This window comes from Ahaetulla prasina, chromosome 4, assembly GCF_028640845.1.
Source record: "Ahaetulla prasina isolate Xishuangbanna chromosome 4, ASM2864084v1, whole genome shotgun sequence".
NCBI classification, from domain to species: domain Eukaryota; kingdom Metazoa; phylum Chordata; class Lepidosauria; order Squamata; family Colubridae; genus Ahaetulla; species Ahaetulla prasina.
The window spans coordinates 9,061,976-9,081,475 of NC_080542.1; the positions used below are offsets into that span (position 1 = coordinate 9,061,976).

General features: G+C 38.7%; 1 protein-coding gene across 1 annotated transcript; it reads right to left on the reverse strand.

Moving 5' to 3' along the window:
* Nucleotides 1–658: 658 nt before the first annotated feature.
* LOC131197106 (vomeronasal type-2 receptor 26-like) lies at nucleotides 659–19,496 on the reverse strand. Its single transcript, XM_058180751.1, has 7 exons — nucleotides 19,445–19,496; nucleotides 13,196–13,367; nucleotides 10,214–10,505; nucleotides 6,450–7,313; nucleotides 3,850–4,077; nucleotides 3,534–3,660; nucleotides 659–1,560 (listed from the first exon to the last, which is right to left on the reverse strand). Exons 1-7 carry the CDS (start codon nucleotides 19,494–19,496, stop codon nucleotides 659–661), a joined length of 2,637 nt encoding a protein of 878 aa, XP_058036734.1.
* Between the last annotated feature and the right edge of the window lie 4 nt (nucleotides 19,497–19,500).

Sequence of the window (19,500 nt, forward strand, 5' to 3'; positions counted from 1 at the left end):
TGACATATTCTATAATGTAATAACTTGGCAATACACTGAGAAAAATATATCATTAGAGGTACTCTGAGGTAAGATGCTCAGGCAATAAATTTTATAAATAAATAAAAATTATTTAATTATTATTTTTATTAATTGCTCCCTGTTGTTTATCTTATGTCTCAGCACAATTAGGAACATTGTGAGAAAAATATACATGCAAGTAAAGCCTCTCTGGAGGCCAAGATGGAAAAGATCTCCACAGCTACCATGAATTTTCCTTTTGTACTCAGATAGGTTGACGGAAAGATGACCCACATCCTGCAAAAGATGAACATGCTAAAAGCAATGAACTTGGTTTATCAGAAGCTGATAGGCAACAAAATCCATCATGAAGCTGCTAAAGACCATAAGGCCTATATGCTGGCCTTTACCAATAAGAAATGGTTTAAAAAAAAAAGAAAATTGACCTCTGTTGCATTGTAGAAAATTGACCTTTGTTGCATTCTCTTCTTCAGTAACTGGGGTCACAACTAATTTAGATAATGGAGGAGAGATCACAGTCACAAAATAGAAATGTTGAGATGAAATGGAGGATAGGAACGAAAATTGAAAAGACCAAACTTTAATTTTCCTTTGCTAATTTTCTTCTCCTCTAAGTGATTAAAAATGTAGACCTAATTTAATTATTTCGTTTGATTAGTTGGTGTCTTCTATTAAGTTCTGGCCTAAATACAATGATGAAACATTTTGGGAAAAAGATACATCCCAATAACCCAGCACTGGAGGACAAGATGGAGAAAATCTCCACAGCCACCATGGCTTTTCCTTTGGTGCTCAGATAGGTTGGAACAAAAGAGATCCACACACTGGAGAAAACCAACATGCTAAAGGTGATGAACTTGGCTTCATTAAAGGTGTCAGGTAAATTACGGGCAAGGAAAGCCACAATGAAACTGGCAATAGCCAAGAAACCCAGATAGCCCAGGACACAATAGAACATGAAGATGGAGCCTTCATTGCATTGCAAAATCATGGTTTCTGTAAGGAAATTCATGTCTAACTCAGGGAATGGAGGAGATGTTGCTAGCCACAGAATGCAAAGACCTGCTTGAAGAAAAGAACAAGAAAGGACAATGGAAAGAGCCAATCCTTTCCCCACCCATTTTCTCATTGAAGAACCTGGCTTAGTAGCCATGAAAGCAACAACCACGGTAATAGTTTTAGCTAACACACAAGAAACAGCAGCTGAGAAGATGGTGCCAAATGCTGGTTGACGGAGAAGGCAGGTTATTTTCCTTGGCTGACCAAGGAATAACAAGGAACAGAAAAAACAGAGCAGAAGGGCGATGAGGAGTGTATAAGTGAGATCCCGGTTGTTGGCCTTGACGATGGGGGTATCTCTACGCTTAAGGAAAATTACGAGCACACTGGTTGTCATCAGGGAGAAGAAAAAAGCAACTGAGGCCAGATTGATTCCTAAAGGTTCTTCAAAGGACAGGAAACTCATCGTTTTGTTAAGGCATTGATCTTGATCCTTGCTTGGATACTGATCTTCAGGACATTTGAAACAATCTTCTGTATCTGGATAGAGGAACAAAAGAAAACTCATCTGTTTTCTACTTACCACTTTTTAATAAATATTTTATGGTACTGTTTGAAGAATGATAATTCATTTTGTGATGTTTTCTCTGTGCAGCTATATTCCAAGGCTATTCCAAAGTATTTATCAACTATATCAAAAATCAATTATTTACTCATTTGTTATATGAACATATACAAAGTTGTAAAAAATCATTATAATGAATAATTTAAATTTAGATGGTTCAGAATTTGGTTGCTGTTTTCAGCTGATTATCTGTTTATATTTATTGTTATTAAAATTTCACATTTGTCAAATTATCCAGAGTCTTTTGGGATTGGGTAGTCTAGAAATGTGTTTATTTTATTAATTGGTTGATAGACTGTGATCTACGCTGTTTTTCCCAAAATAAGACATCCCCTGACAATAAGCCCAATTGGGCTTTTGAGCGCATGGCAATAACGCCAAACGCTTATCTCAGGGTTAAAAAAAATATAAGACAGGGTCTTATTTTAGGGAAACATGGTATAGATAATATTGATTGCTGTGTTATTTTTCATTTAATTTTACAAGGGACATATCGGCATTTCACATAGTTTCTTAAACATGTTTGCTTGCGTTTCCACATAATTTTGGCAATAACGTGGGTCACCTTGTGGCAATATGGGTGGCAAACAAATTTAACAAACAGACAACTAAATAAACAAAAAAGCCCCCAGTTCCTGTGGGATATATGCATATATAATTTCCAAATGTAAACCCTAAGTCTAACATATATTAAAAATAATTATTTTCTGTCCTTTTGTTTAATATCCCAGTTTGTATTTTACTGAAATTTGGAAGAAGTGTTTGAAACATCCAGCATTTCACATGGTGCTCTCAAGATTTTGAAAGCTACTACAATATTTTCAAATTTTGGGGACTACCACTAAATAAGATTAACATTATTTAGCAGCCCTTCCCGCACCACAGAATCATCCTTAATAATAAATAATTTTGATGAGACAATTTTTTGTAGACAGTATCATAAAATATTGAAGGATTTGCCACCAAAAAAAGAAACCAGGTCTTATTTTTTTTGAGGGGTGGTGTCATCCACCGAGTCCCCTCACTTGCGCGCATCGCCCTCGGCTTCTTTTTCACTATCAGAGGCCTTCAGGAACTTCTTCATCCAGCAAGGATTGATCCAGAGAGCTGTTATTGGCTAGAGAGACCTTTAGGAAAGCCAGCAGCAGCAAAAGAAATGTCCTGAGGTGTGCGAGGCTTGGCTACAACTATCCAAAGCTAAGTAATAGGGCAGCTCCACCACCCTCATCCCCATCCTTAATTTTTTCCCATGCACCCTGGAGTGGGCAGGGTCTTAATTAGGGCTTATTTGGGCGGTAAGGCTAATATTGGGCGCAGGTGTAAATATCCACCTAGGACTTACTTTCTGAGTAGGTCGTATTTTCAGGGAAACATGGTAATATAACTGATTATATACTATAATATATAAGCTATTATAAAACAATATAATGGTTTTATCACGTTGGATATTGAATGTTTCCATTCCATTTTACAACCATTAAGTAGAGAATTTTCAATTTTCTCCCCCTTGATATGCATTAGATTGTCATCTAATCCTTTGGATGACCACCATATATACTAATGTTGGGCTACGATACAGTCTACAGATGACATCTGTAGGACCTTCCAAAAATTAATCATGTTTTTATTCCACTTTATATTCTTATATCTGGCACAAAAATGCTGTAATAAAAAAGATTTGTGGTTTGCAGGATATATTATTTTAATACCTGGGTGATCATTACTAACTGAAATGAACAATAACTGAGATTTATAGGGATTATCCATATTCTATGCTTTATAGGCCAGAAAACTTCAATTTTAATAAGAAATGAATTTATTGTAACATTTGATGAAACAATGCCTTTGCTGCCCAATGTTCTCAAATTTTTGTAGTTTCATAACTGACCTATCTTGCTTGAAATCTTTCCTAGTTGACAACGAACACAATCGTAGCAGCAGAAGCTTTTCTTTTCAGATTTTCTCTTCCAATATCCAGGGCGACAGCATTCATTGCACAGAGAAACTGGAAGAACCTGCTCATAACATGAAAAAAGTTTGCACAGGTAATTGCCAAGTTATTCAGCTCTTTCATCAGCTGAAAATACAGTCAACTAGTCATCCTATAACGAGAATCATGACAGCAGAGAACAGTTGGAGATATTTTAACTAAAATCTGTTCCCTTATTTAAATAAAAATACTCAACATTCATGCAGTTCCATACCTGATTAAAACCTTTGTGCCATTCTATCAGAGTTTCATTAATGATCAATTCATTTCCATGAGAAGCATCAGGATCCAGCTTTCCAACTTTCACACTCCGGATGGACCTGTTTGGAAAAGCGATTATATTGATGATGCTAAATCCACCTGCAACTTCCCTCTTCTCATTAAAAGACACTCCTTCTCCCGCTGAGTTGTTGAAAGAAATGCCTTGAAGAAATGGGTGCAGCTACTTGAAAAAGAAGAAGAAAGCAATGAAGTTGAATTCACAATGATAAGCGAAATCAACAGATTAGAAGTTCCATGTTTCAGTTCACAAAGTCGTTATGAAGTTTCGTTGGACAAAATGCCCATACAAAATAAAGAATATAGATTGCAAAGAATTTCATAATTCCAGTTTTCCTCAACAGTTCAAGAAGTCAACCTACAAAGTATTATCAGTGAATAACATATACAGAATTCCTTGAGACAGAATACAAAATATATCATCAGCCAAAACAGAACAGACAGATTATCCTCTAAGAGTTCAAAATATAGAAGAGAATAAAGAGAAAGTTCTCTTAAGAATGATGAAAGAACCACATATGGGGACTCTAGAGATCCAACAAGAGATAGGTGTCATGGCAGATGAAATACTAAGATTAAATAAATCTGAGGTAAGGAGGTACAAGATCCCAAGGGGGAAACATGGAAAATTTACCAAAAAGTCAGTAAGAGCTGAAATTCTAAAAAGGATAAGAGATGATGGATAGATATAGAATACTTCCGAATAGGATGGTTATTTTATTAAGAGTTAGAAAACAGATATAGAAGTTAGAAATTGGGAAAATATTATGTATACTGATATAGAATAGAGTACATTACAATAGAGTACATTCTGAAGGCAAGTCGTTCCACTTATTAATTGTTCCAACTGTCAGGAAATTTCTCCTTAGTTCTAAGTTGCTTCTTTCTTTGATCAGTTTCCACCCATTGCTTCTTCTTCTACCCTCAGGTGCTTCACCAAAGCACCTGAGGGTAGAACAAGAAGCAATGGGTGGAAACTGATCAAAGAAAGAAGCAACTTAGAACTAAGGAGAAATTTCCTGACAGTTAGAACAATTAATAAGTGGAATGACTTGCCTTCAGAAGTTGTGAATGCTCCAACACTGGAAATTTTTAAGAAAATGTTGGATAACCATCTGACTGAGATGGTGTAGGGTTTCCTACCTGGGCAGGGGGTTGGACTAGAAGGCCTCCAAGGTCCCTTCCAACTCTGATGTTATGTTATGTTACATTATAATTACTACGTATAAACAAATATTAGACGTTGAAAAATTATGATTATGTATATCTAAACAATATTACTATTATTACTACTGTTTGTAAAATAGATTGACCCAAAGAATACTTTGTTCACCAAGCACCTATGGATGTCAAAGAAAAAATATATATGAATAAAAGTATAGATAGATAGATAGATAGATAGATAGATAGATAGATAGATAGATAGATAGGATGGATGGAGAGATGTATTTATTGATTAGCCTATAGGCCATATCAAACTACAAGGTTCAAACACATATCACCAATAAAATCTTATACAAACAATTTTAAAAAAGAGTAGGGTAAAATACAATAGTTATAGGATAAGATACAATATGTTAATACATAAATATGTAAAATAGAATAAAATGACATAAAATTATATTCCGGTGTCACCCTTACAATTTACCCCAATCAGTCCCACATATGGAGATCTCAACTGAGCTATTTTGTTTAAGTACTGTGTTGTGTGTTAAATGTTATTTTCAGGTCCTGGCCACATGTAAAGTAAGTTGTTTTGATATGGGGATCCCAAGGGGTCATTCATTTGGTATATGGACCAAGGTACCTTTCTCTCACCCCTTTATACAAGCAACAATCAAATCTATAAATAAAATTATATATCTCTATATCTCTATATCTCTATCTATCTATCTATCTATCTATCTATCTATCTATCTATCTATCTATCTATCTATCTATCTATCTATCTATCTATCTATCTATCTATCAAGAATTCCTTGAGTAGAATGTCAAGTGAAATCTAATTGGAGCAGACAAGTTCAATAAGTATTTTTATCATAGCTCTTTGAAGAATAGTTTGCGCCTGGAATTAAAGCATAGATCATTTCGTGAGCTACCGTATATACTCGAGTATAAGCCGAGTTTTTCAGCACGTTTTTTGTGCTGAAAAACGTCCCCTCGGCTTATACTCGAGTATATACGGCTTATACTCGAGTTTTTTTTTTTCTTCTTTTTTTCACATTATACCGGATGGTGCAAACTTGGCGGGCTTTTGCATTAGCGCGGGGAAGCCCTGCCGGTGCAGTGAGAGGGCGGGGCGGGGGAGCCGCCAGCCTTCTCGGCTGAGGGAGGGAGGCTTTCCCTGACCGGTAGCTGCCTCATTTCCCTCCCTCGGCTTATACTCGAGTCCCCAGTTTACCCCAGTTTTTTGGGGTAAAATTGGGGACCTCGGCTTATACTCGGATCGGCTTATATTCGAGTATATACGGTAAATTATTTTGAAATAAGTTCTTCATTGAAAAGGAAAAAAAAATCTTTGCTGGGATATGTTACCTCAAAAGGTTGTAGTTCTGGAGATTTAGTCATTTTAGCTGCCATTTTTTTTCTTAAATTGGATCCCTTGGATAGCATGCTATGCAAAGAATGAGCCACAGCATAAACCCCATTATAGACGCTGTAGCTGTGACCTGTCATCTGCAATTGAAACAGAGATTCTGGAAGGTTTCCCAGTTCTTCATTCCCAGTGCATTCTTGACTTCGCAAGGATGACAATTCCGAATTAGGAAAGAAACAGTCAAATGCTTGCTCCCAAAAATGGTTTCGAAATCCATCTCCACGGGTTGAATATGGCTTTGTGGACTGAAGAAATCCCTCGAATTCCAGATTTTCACTGGAATGGATTTGAAAGGCAATGGCCCCATCATAAAACTGGAGATTCCATTCCCTTTGAGATCCTGGTAGCATGAAATCGATTTGGCTGGTGGTGATCCACACCTTGCTCAACAATGCATTTCCCTTATTTGCAGCCTCCCATAAAGATTTGAGAGCTGTCAGCCAAGCTAATGTCAAAGATTCTCCATAGATGATGAATGTATTCGTTTTAACATCTGTGAAATGTGTATAAAATTGAAACATTATATCACTAAATTTGCCCAAGTCATCCAAACGCAATAATTTTGGAAATCTTTGTATGAAAGCTAAACAGATTCCTTGCTGGAAAAGCAAGGGCTCCAATTTCTGCAAAAAATGTTCTCCACTTTCAGTGTCTTTAGCAAAAAGCCCAATCCATTTCCATCCAAAACGCTGGAGCAACTGGATAATCCCTATATATTGAGGAACCTCATTTGGGGCCATAAAGTAAAGTGAAGATGATTGACAGCTATCAATTTCCTCCAGAGGAAATGATCCATATGTCAGCTAAAAGAAAACACCTGGAGTTATAGAGAGGTTGTTGTTTTGGTCATGCATTTATATGGATCTCTTCAATAATTGGTTTGACAGATTAGAATTTACACCTGATCCATAATTTCTCAAATTTTGAGAATATGGTTAAATTCCTGGGCATCAATGCTTTTTTCAACAAATGTGTTAAAATATCATTGGCATTCACCAAGAAGGATCTAGGCCAACTCACCACTGCTAACTCATCTCAGGAAAAGTTTCTTATAGAAGAAATGATGGAATAGAATCATTAAAGAGAGTATGACAAAGGAGGGACAAAATGAAATGTGAATGACAAAAATTAAAATGTTTTTTTTAATTATTTAAAACAATGAAATGGAATTTTTGAATTGTCCTTAGGTGACTTGTCCTCCTGCGAGTTGGCCATGATGAGTGGGCCATGGTGAGTTGTTCCATTCTGCACCAATAAATCTTTTTAAAATTTATTTATTTTTATTTATTTATTTTGTCACAACATCATACAAAAAGATTATATAGCATATACACATATAAACATATATAGGAAGAAGAAAAGAAAAACAATAGGACAGGAATGGTAGGCACGTTTGTGCGCTTATGCACGCCCCTTATGGTCCTCTTAGGAATGGGGTGAGGTCAATAGTAGAAAGTTTTTGGTTAAAGCTATTAGGATTATGGGAAGAGACCACAGAGTCAGGTAAAGTATTCCAAGCACTGATGATTCTGTTGCAGAAGTCATATTTTCTGCAATCTAGATTAAAGCGGTTTACATTAAGTTTAAATCTATTGGTTGCCCTTGTATTATTGCAATTAAAGCTGAAGTAGTCTTTGACAGGAAGGACATTACAATAGATGATTCTGTGAGTTAAACTTAGGTCTTGTCAAGGCGACGGAGTCCCAAGTTTTCTAATCCCAGGATTTCAAGTCTGTTGGTATAAGGTATTTTGTTGTTTTCAGAGGAATGGAGAACTCTTCTTGTAAAATATTTCTGGACACGTTCAATTGTATTGATGTCAGAGATGTGGTGAGGGTTCCAAACAGGTGAGCTGTATTCTAGAATTGGTCTAGCAAATGTTTTATATGCTCTGGTTAGTAGTGTGGTGTTTTGGAAAAGAAGCTACAAAATTAGGTTTACAACTCTTAGAGCTTTTTTGCTATGTAGTTGCAGTGGGCTTTGGCACTTAGATCATTTGACATGAAAACTCCAAGGTCTTTAACGGGATGGGGTCGTCTGTAAGGTAATGTCCATCTAGTATGTACTTAGTTTTAGAGTTCTTTTTCCTATATGTAAGACTGAGCATTTGCTGGTTGAAATTTGAGCTGCCAATTTTAGACCAAGCGGTTAGATGGTCAAGGTCGTTTTGAATGATAGAAGTGTTGTCTGTGGTGTTAAATAGTTTGACATCGTCAGCAAAGAGAACACAATTACTTGAGATATGGTCACAAAGATCATTAATGTATAGAATAAAGAGTGTTGGTCCAAGGACGCTGCCTTGAGGAACGCCACTCTTGACAGGAACAGGATTTGATAAAGCATTGCCAATTTTGACCACTTGTTGTCTGTTAGACAGAAAAGCAGATATCCATTTGTGGAGGGGTCCTGAGATGCCATAGGATGTTAGTTTAAGGAGAAGTTTATCGTACTACTGGGTCAAAAGCTTTGCAGAAGTCTATGTAGATTGCATCTATTGATTTGCCTTGATCTAGATTTGCAGTCCATATGTTTTTGCAGTGGAGAAGTTGTAAGTTACATGATAACTTTTTCCTGAAACCAAATTGTTTGTTGGAGAGTAGGTTGTTAGTTTCTAAGTGTGAGGTAATGGATTGATTGATGATAGATTCCATGACTTTGCAGGTGACGCAGCAAAGGGAGATCGGTCTGTAGTTTTCGACTAAGCTGGGGTCTCCTTTTTTGAAGATGGGGATGACTGTGGCTAGTGACCAAAGTTTGGGAAGAGAACTGGTAGTGAAAGCTTTATCAAAGATAATACTTAGGGGTTCAGCTATATTAATGGAAAGTTTTTTTAAGAAATATGCACATAGACCATCAGGTCCAATAGAAAGCGATGGTTTTAAGTTGTGAAGAGCTTTACCAACGTTTAAAATAAAATATAATAACCTAAAAGGGACCTTCTGCTTAGGCAGGAAACCCCACACCACTTCACGGTGTAGATATCTACATGGTGTATATATAAAGATGTTGGAAAAATGATTATCCAACATCTACTTAAAACCTTCCAGATTTGGAGCATTCACAACTTCTGGAGGCAAGTTGTTCCACTGATTATTTGTTCTAACTGTCAGGAAATTTCTCTTTAGTTCTAAGTTGTTTCTCTCCTTGATTAGTTTTCATCCATTGCTTCTTGTCCTGCCCTCAGGTGCTTTGGAGAATAGTTTGACTCCCTCTTCTTTGTGGCAGCCCCTGAGATATTGGAACACTGCTATCATGTCTCCCCAGTCCTTCTTTTCATTCAACTAGACATACCCAGTTCCTGCAACCGTTCTTCATGTTTTAGCCTCCAGTTCCCTAATCATCTTTGTTGCTCTTCTCTGCACTCTTTCTAGAGTCTCCACATCTTTTTACATCGTGGCGACCAAAACTGAATGTAATATTCTAAGTGTGGCTTTTCCAGGGCATTATAAAGTGGTATTAACCCTTCATGTGATCTTGATTCTATCCCTCTGTTTATGCAGCCCAGAACTGTGTTGGGTTTTTTGGCAGCTGCTGTACTTGGCTGGATCATATTTAAATGTTTTTTTTTAAATTACTTGTTAAATCTTAGATGAGATTTATGAGAAATAAGACTTAAAGATGCTCTTGGGTACACTTAATTAATTGATTAATTATTTAAACCAATTAACAGAAACAAGATAAATCCCCTCACCCCTGGACCCACCTGTGGAATTTTGTAGAGCTCTAGAATTTCTGACATATGGGATGAAGTATCTGATCCAAGTCCCCCAATGATGGCCAGAAGAATTTTCTGAAGTCCACATTTGTAGTTGGGGAGAAATCGATCTGATTTGAAAAGTAAGTCCAGAGTGGTCCGATAGGTCATTTTAGGATTGTTGTAGCTGTCATAGATGTGGAATCCAAGGGTAACATTGGGCAAGATTTGTGGGTTCTCATTGATCTCCTTGATGGCAAAGGCCAAAGAAAGGACATGCTGGTAGAATTTTGTGATCACACTGCAAATAAAGAAAGTCTTTTGTGAAACAATTGTACAATGCATAGAACAGTATTGAGAGGTATATTCATTCATTCATACATACGTACATACATACATACTTGTTTTCTGAGTTTTTCGCAGGTGTTTGAAGAACACAAGAACTCAGTCAAAAAAGAGGAACCAACTTCTTCCCTGGTCCAACACCTTAAAGCCACAGGACACAATATTGACTTTAAAAAGACCAGAACTATCGCCAAAACTGAACACTTTAACAACAGAATAATCAGAGAAGCCATCGAGATAGAAAAACACCCACACAGCATGAACAAACGAGATGATACCTCCCGCCTACCAGCCATTTGGAAACCCACCCTTATTGACAAACGAGTCCCTAACTTGAGGAATGACACCAGATCCACACTCACGAGGTTCACACAGGATGTCACCACCACACATCCACCCAGAAAGCAGACCCAAACCCACACTGATCATGAAGCATGACCAAGGACCAGAAGCCAGACCGTAGCTGCAACACTAGCCATTTCAAACCCCTCCAATCCATACATGCAGCAGACTGACACCCACTATGAAGATGTAGCACAACCACGAACACGAAGCCAAACAACAGCAATGCAGCTCACCAACTCAAATCCCCCTGCAACTCAGACTAATCTGAGCACAACCAAGCCCCCACCCAAACAGGACACACCTCCATCCAATCAGAGCACAAAAAACCCCATCCAATCAGAGCACAGCCAAACGCCCACCCAATCAGTTCAAACCCCCACTAGCAGTTAAAAAGAAAGAAACAGCTGCAATCACACATTGCTCCCAGAAGCACAAAGCTGAAGCCTGAAGATGACGAATGAGACTTCGTCGAAATGTTGCCAAGACACTTCCAATTTTACGCGGGAGAAAACCTGAATAACCAAAGACCGACCGACCTACCTACCTACCTACGTACCTACATACATACATACATACATTTAAGTTTATCACATTTATTAGCTGCTCATCTTATCATGGGCCAACTCTGCCTTGAAATCTCTAAATATATTTGTATGTCTATATCTCAAATAATGTCACACTGAAATTAGATGCTTTTCCCATTTTTGATTCATTTTCACTCTCTCACCTAAAAAAGTTTTTTTTTTCATTGTATGAATCCTTATCTATCATTTCCTAAGTGTCGTGCTATTCTGTAACAATCCATAATCTCACCACTTCTCCCTCTTCCAAATATTATGATATTTTAGTGGAATGACAGCTTTCACATTTGGTATGGAGTGAAAAGCGTTCAGAAAATTCAAGAAAGAAATGAGTTAATGGGTCACCCTATTCTCCAAAGCACCTGGAGGCAGGACAAGGAGCAATGTATGGAAAGTAATTAAGGAGAGCTCCAACGTAGAACTAAGGAGGAATTTCCTGAGAGTGAGAACAATTAACCAGTGGAATACATTGCAATACACAGCATGGTTTCTGAAGTTGGCTTGGAAAAGAGCAGGAATCTGCGAGGGAGACCAACAGTTGAGAACACAGTATGAAATTCTCCAGAATCCTTGAGATAATTATTCTTTGGCAGGTGACTTAGTTGAGAATGAAAAATCCCAGTTTCTGCCTATTGCCACAAAAGAAAGTTAAACATTTCTTTATATTGCTATAATGATCTTTAATTTAACAAAAGTTGATCTATTAAGAAATTTTATCATGATTTTTTATCATGATGAAATTTAAAATTTAAAATTGTTAATACACTACCTGACTCTGTGGTCTCTTCCCAAAATCCCCAAAGCTTTAACCAAAAACTGTCTACTATTGACCTCAACCCTTTCCTAAGAGGTCTGTAAGGGGCGTGCATAAGAGCACAAGCGTGCCTACCGTTCCTGTCCTATTGTTTCCTTTTGTTATATCCAATTAATATAGTTATTACATACTTAAGCTTATATATGTGCTTATATATTGTATAGCTATTTCATGCTTATGCTTATATATACTGTTGTGACAAAACAAATGAACAAACAAACAAACAATAAATAAATAAATAGATTTACATTACACCTGGGAAGTTACCCCTAAAATATTTAAGGCAATGATGAATTGATTAAGTATTATTAATTATTTCTACTCAGGTGGAGTAGAAAAAAATCTGCCTTTTTTCATTGCTTCAAACACTATATTTGAAAAAATTTAAGGAAAAAAATCAGATTTCAGATAAGAATTTTTTGAGTACCATGTTTTATGCAGATTTGCTTTCTAAATTTCCTCTCTTATAATCTTTACAGTTATGAAGAGCATCCTAGGTAAATTTCTAATTTTATCTTTCAAATAAACTTATCTAAATTGAATATTAATGGTCCTTCTTATGGTTATATTTCTCTTCCTGGAAAAAACAAATAAAATGTATTCTTTTATTTCATAATAAGGGGACCATATATTTTAAAGTATTTCTTCATTTTATTAAATCCCTTTCTTAGGGATTTGCAATCTAGCTATTTAGCCATCATGTTTAGCCTACATAACATTTTTATTTAAATTAAAATTGATGGTAAAGAAAAGTCTTATTTAACGTACAGTAAGAATCGCTCAAAAACTGAAGCATTTACTTGATCAGAGAAAGCTTTCATCTGCTTTCTTTATAAAAGTATGAATAACTGAGAAAAACAACAACCAAGGAATCATTACGTGAAGAAAAGAGTGAATTTAGCTTACTCTGAAAGTCCATAGAGCTCTTGAGATGGATGTTCACCAAACGAATGCTCGCTGAAGGCATAGAGGTTCTGTGAAGCCATCCCTCCAATGAGGAGACCACCTGGTTGATACCATTCATGTGGAATTGGGATAGGATCAACCTCTGGGCACTTGAGTGCATTCACTTTGATCACTGGGAACATCAGAATGAATAACACATCAGTAGCCAAAACATCTTGCCAAAGCGGTCTCCAACATATCAATCCACACCAATGGATCTGACCTAGCATACTGGATCTTCCCAACACACGTCCAAAGAGCATTAATCTAAACTTTTCATTTTGATGCAGATACAGACATGTGTTTGAATAATAACTGAGATTTCTACAACTCAGATTTGAAATTGGTCTGATCAAAGAAAGAACGAATGCTGGAGAAATTGAATCCAATAGTCCTGTTGGATATTTCCCACCAGCCCAAGCTCTCTATTGAACCAGGATTAGTTTATAACCTCTTTCCAACTTGTTTTCTACTTTTCACTGCTTTCCAGAAAATCTCTGGAGCTTTGAGCAAATAAACACATGATAATATTTTGGACCAATTCCAGGAAGAGTTAATTATCTATTAAAATATTTTCCCCTAAAAGGTAAAGGTAAAAGTTCCCCTCGCACATACGTGCTAGTCGTTGCCGACTCTAGGGGGCGGTGCTCCTCTCCATTTCAAAGCCGAAGAGCCAGCGCTGTCCGAAGACGTCTCCGTGGTCATGTGGCCGGCATGACTCAACGCTAAAGGCACACGGAACGCTGCTACCTTCCCACAAAAGGTGGTCCCTATTTTTTCTACTTGCATTTTTTTTACGTGCTTTCGAAACTGCTAGGTTGGCAGAAGCTGGGACAAGTAACGGGAGCTCACCCCATTACACTGCAGCACTAGGGATTCGAACCGCTGAGCTGCCAACCTTTTGATCAACAAACTCAACGTCCTAGCCCCTGAGTCCACCGCATCCCTTTAAGGCCCTAGCTGGCCATAAAAAAACTATCTACTTTTTTAATTGCCAATTTGACAAAATGTTCCCCTCTTTCTGAAATAAAAATAATTTTAAAAACCAGCTGATATTTTTTACAATAATATGCAAACATGGACACAGAAAGAAAGATGATGTATTGGATTTAACTATTTTAATTCAGAATATAGAATACAGGGACAGGTGCTTACAGAGAACAGGGTACCAAAAAAGGAGAATATGTGTAGCTCAGGGTGGAAATGATGCTCTCTGAGCTTTGCTGTTTTCTGGCATATGTTTCATTGCCCAACCTAGGTAACATCATCAGTCCGAGCAGGATGCTGACTTAGCAACCTGTAGATGACCCTATTGACATATGTATGATCTCTTCCCAGAGTGATGGGGACAAGGTGTGTCTATATTTTTGTAAAGTTATAGGTTGTCCCAACAAATGGTTGTTAATAAAATCAGGAGAGTGGACTCTTCACGTATTCAGGACTCCAGATCGATGGGCAGAATCAGATATTCCGAGCTTTAGAAAAAGCCAGCATGTACCAATAAAGGAAATGTCTGCAAGAAAACAACCAAGCTCCACTGAGGACCAACGACCCTTCAAAACCAACAGTGTCAGGGCTACCCTAATCTTTGGAGGAAAAGTGCTACTCATGGCAAAAATAATGTTAACCAATAGATTTTTTTAAAAAAAATAATAATAATCTATAAACTTTGACTAGAGGTGGTATTCAGCCAGTTTGGACCAGTTTGCCCGAACTGGTAGCAGAGATTGTGGCTGGGTCTGCCCATCCACCCCAGCACTATTTAGCCATGTTTTTGACGCTGGGCGCACATGCAGAAGGTGCACATGCGAGCAAATCACATGTGCAAATTGGTGGTAACAGTATCTGAAACCCACCTCTGACTTGGGCACAGAAAAGAGAGATGAAATATTGGGTTTAACTATCTTAATTAAGAATATAAAATACAATCATGACCTGTTGGGTCATTCTTTCTGAGATATTTCCTCATCAGATTCCCCAATGGCTTCAACAATGTCTAAGTCTAAGTAATTCATGTTTCGGGTGACTCCCTGGGTGGCTCAGTGGCTAAGGCGCTCAGCTTGTCGATCAGAAACGTTGGCGGTTCAAATCCCTAGTATAGGTCTCCTGTGTGAGCAGAGGGTTGGACTAGATGACCTCCAAAGTCCTTTCCAACTCTGTTACTGTTACTCAGTATTTTCTTCGAAGGAGTAATATCAAAAAGATCATAGTACAACTGCTGGACAATGCCACTCAAATTAGCTCTATGTTGGACTCCAACTTGAGTTGGAGTTGAGGTGATGTCCCGTTGTCTGGAGGCCGTGCGGGTCTGGATGGGGAAAAACAGGCTCCGACTCAACCCCGCCAAGACTGAGTGGCTGTGGATGCTGGCGTCCTGGTATAATCAGCTGAGGCCATTGCTGTCTGTGGGGGACGAGTCATTGGCCCCCACAGAGAAGGTCCGCAATCTGGGCGTCCTTCTGGATGCACGACTGTCATTGGAAAAGCATTTGACGGCCGTCGCCAGGGGAGCTTTTTATCAGGTCTGCCTGATACGCCAGTTGCGTCCCTTCTTACACCGGGATTCCTTGTGCACAGTCACTCACGCCCTCGTCACTTCCCGTCTGGACTACTGCAATGCTCTCTACATGGGGCTTCCCTTGAAGAGCACCCGAAGACTCCAATTGGTTCAGAATGTGGCCACGCGGGTGATAGAGGGAGCGACTCGTTGCTCCCATATAACACCTCTCCTGCGCAGGCTGCACTGGCTTCCGGTGGTCTTTCGGGTGCAATTCAAGGTGTTAGTTACCACCTTTAAAGCGCTCCATGGCATAGGACCGGGTTACTTATGGGACCACCTGCTGCTACCGGTAGCCTCCCATCGACCAGTGCGCTCCCATAGGGAGATTTTTCTCAGGGTGCCGTCGGCCAGTCAATGTCGGCTGGCAGCGCCCAGGGGGAGGGCCTTCTCTGTGGGGGCACCAACCCTCTGGAACAAGCTACCACCAGGTATCCGCCAACTCCCTGATCTTCGGACCTTTTGACGCGAGCTGAAAACATTTCTGTTTCATCGTGCAGGACTGGCCTAGTGGGGTTTTAATAAGGGGTTTTATTGGTTTTAAGTTCTTTAACCAACTCTAAATTTTCCTTTTAAACTGGTTTTAAAAATTGTACTAATTGTTTTTACTTTGGCTGTAAACCGCCCTGAGTCCTTTGGGAAAGGGCGGTATAGAAATTGAAACAATAAATAAATAAATAAATAAATAAACTTCAAAACAGGATCTTTGAGGCTTACAAGATAACCTGGAAAAAGTCTGAGACCAGGGAGCCTGAGAAAATGGACAAGGCCCTCTCAGCTGCTAGTTTGGTTACTTATTCATTAGATCCATTCCCCTCCTGGCTTATTAAACCTGTGTGGAAAGGAATGCAGAATTGTGTCTCATGGTAGTTAATTCATTCTTGAAACAAGGAGTGGTCTCAACAGCTCTTAAAGAGACAGTGTTGTGTCCCCTCCTCAATCCAACCAAGATAGACAATTTTCTCCCAGTTTCCAATCTTCTATGTTTAAAGATGAATTTAGCAACATGATTGCATGGCAACTGCAAATGACCTTGGATGAAACGGGTTGTCTAGACCCCATTCTTTCTGTCCCAAGACTTAGGAGATGGACAAGACCATCTACCTGTGGGACCGCCTACTGCGACCAGATACCTCTCACCGACCCGTGCGCTCTCACAGAGAGGGACTCCTCAGGGTGCCGTCAGCTAGGCAGTGTCGTTTGGCGACGCCCAGGGGAAGGGCCTTCTCTGTGGGGGCTCCCACCCTCTGGAACGAACTCCCCCCAGGACTCCGTCAACTTCCTGACCTTCGAACCTTCCGTCGCGAGCTCAAGACACATTTATTCATCTGTGCAGGACTGGCTTAGATTTTAAATTTAGAGGGGTTTTAAATTGATTTTAATATTAATATTTTATATTTATATTTCTATTTTTAATAATTCGGGCGCTAGAATAAGTTTTTTAAGGATTATTTTAATTTGTATATTGATGTTTTATATGCCTGTGAACCGCCCTGAGTCCTTTGGGAGATAGGGCGGTATATAAATTCGAATAATAAATAATAAATAAATAATAAATAAATAAATAAAATAAATAAACTGCTAGTTTGGCAACTTGTTATTAGACTCCATTTCTCTCCTGGCTTATTAAACCTGTGTGTAAAGAAGCATGGGGTAGGGTATGGTAATAGTTAACTCTTCTTTGAAAAAGGAATGGTCCCAACAGCTCTTAAGGAGACAGTGGTATGCTATCTCCTTAAAGGAGCATCACTCAACCCAACCAAACAGGACAATTTTCACCCAGTTTCCAATCTTCTATGTTTAGAGATGAAAATGGCAAGAGTGGTTACATGGCAACTGCAAATGACCTTGCATGGAGTGCATTATCTAGACTCCATTCTGTCTATCCCAATGAGATGGCATTGATTGAACTCATGGATGACCTCTGGCAGGAGTGAGATGGAGGTGGTGCATCCATCCTGGCTCTTCTTGACCACCCAAAGGCATTCAACAACATCAATCATAGTATCAGTCTGGGCCAGCTCTGGGAGTTTTGGGGTGAGTGGTACTGTGCTGGTTCTCCTCCGTCCTGTGAGGTGGCTTCAGTTGGTGTTGATAGGCAAGGAGAGATCCTGGCCATGAGGGTGCCTCAAGAATTGGTGATTTCTCCTGTCATTTTAAATATCTACATGTGTGAGGTGATTTATCAGTTTGGGCTTAGATATCATCAATATGATGATGATATCCAACTTTATATCTCTACTACAGGCCCACTTGGGTGGTGCTGTGGATGACACCTACTAGTGTCTGAAGACTGTTTGAGTCTAGATGGGGTGAAAAGGCTCTGACTCAATCCCAGCAAGATGGAGTGGACAGACAGACAGTCCCATTGCTTCTCTTAGACTCACAGCTCCTATTTGAGGAGCCTGTAGCAACTGTGGCTGTGAGACTCTTTACACACCTTCAGGAAATGCACCAATTGTGCTCATTCCTGGGCTAAGAGATCTTGCTCATCATCATCCAAGCCCTTATAAACTTATTCTTAGATTATTGTAATGTGTTCTACATGGGACTGCTCTTGAAGAGCATTCACACATCAAACACTAGACCGCATGAGTTGTATTGGCTGTTGGTATATTTCCAGATATAATTCAAGGTGGTGATTATTACCTTTAAAGCCCTATATGGCTTGGGACAGGTTTATCTTTTCCCCCCAAGAGATTCCAATTCAATCCAACAGATTAGGTGAGCTGCAGATCACATCAGACAAACAATGTCAACAGGTAAGTACATGAGGACAAGATTTTTGTCTGCTTTAGTTACTGTGTTAAGGAGCAGAGTTCTCCAAACTTTCTGGATTGGGAGGAGGGGGCCCTGGAGTGTGAGGAGGGGGAAAAGTGGCTACTATATGTAGTATAATGAAAGAAATTGACAATACACTGAGAAAAATACAACATTAGAGTTAACCTGAGATAAGATTCCAATAAATTTTATAAGTAAATAAAAATACTTAAGTATTATTTTTATTAATTGCTCACTGTTGTTTATCTTAGATCTCAGCACAATTACGAACATTTAAGAAAAAAAAGATACATTCAAGTAAAGCATCACTGGAGGTTCAGATGGAAAAGATCTCCACAGCTACCATGAATTTCGTTTTTGTGCTCAGATGGGTTGATGGAAAGATGACCCACATCCTGCAAAAGACAAACATGCGAAAAACAATTGGCTTATTGGAAGCTGATAGATAGCTTATAGGCAACAAACTCCATGATGAAGCTGCTAAAGACCATAAGGCCTATACGTTGGACTTTACCAACAAAAAATGGTGAAACATGAACATTGACCTTCGTTGTATTGACTTCCTCAGTAACTGTGGCAGGGGTGAAATCCAAAATTTTTCCCTACTGGTTCTGTGGGCATGGTTGGTGTGTGTGGCAGGGGAAGGATGTTGCAAAATCTCCATTCCTACCCCACTCTGAGGCCAGCTAGAGGTGGTATTTGCTGATTCTCCAAACTACTCAAAATTTCCGCTTCTGGTTCTCCAGAACCTGATGGATCCAGCTGGATTTCACCCCTGAACTGAGGACACAACTAAGTTAGGAACTAGAGGAGAGATTATAGCTACAAAATAAGAATGTTAAATTTTTGTATTTTGTAGCTGTAAATCTCACCTCCAGTTCTTAAATTAGTTGTGTCCTCAGTTACTGAAGAAGTGAATACCATAAAG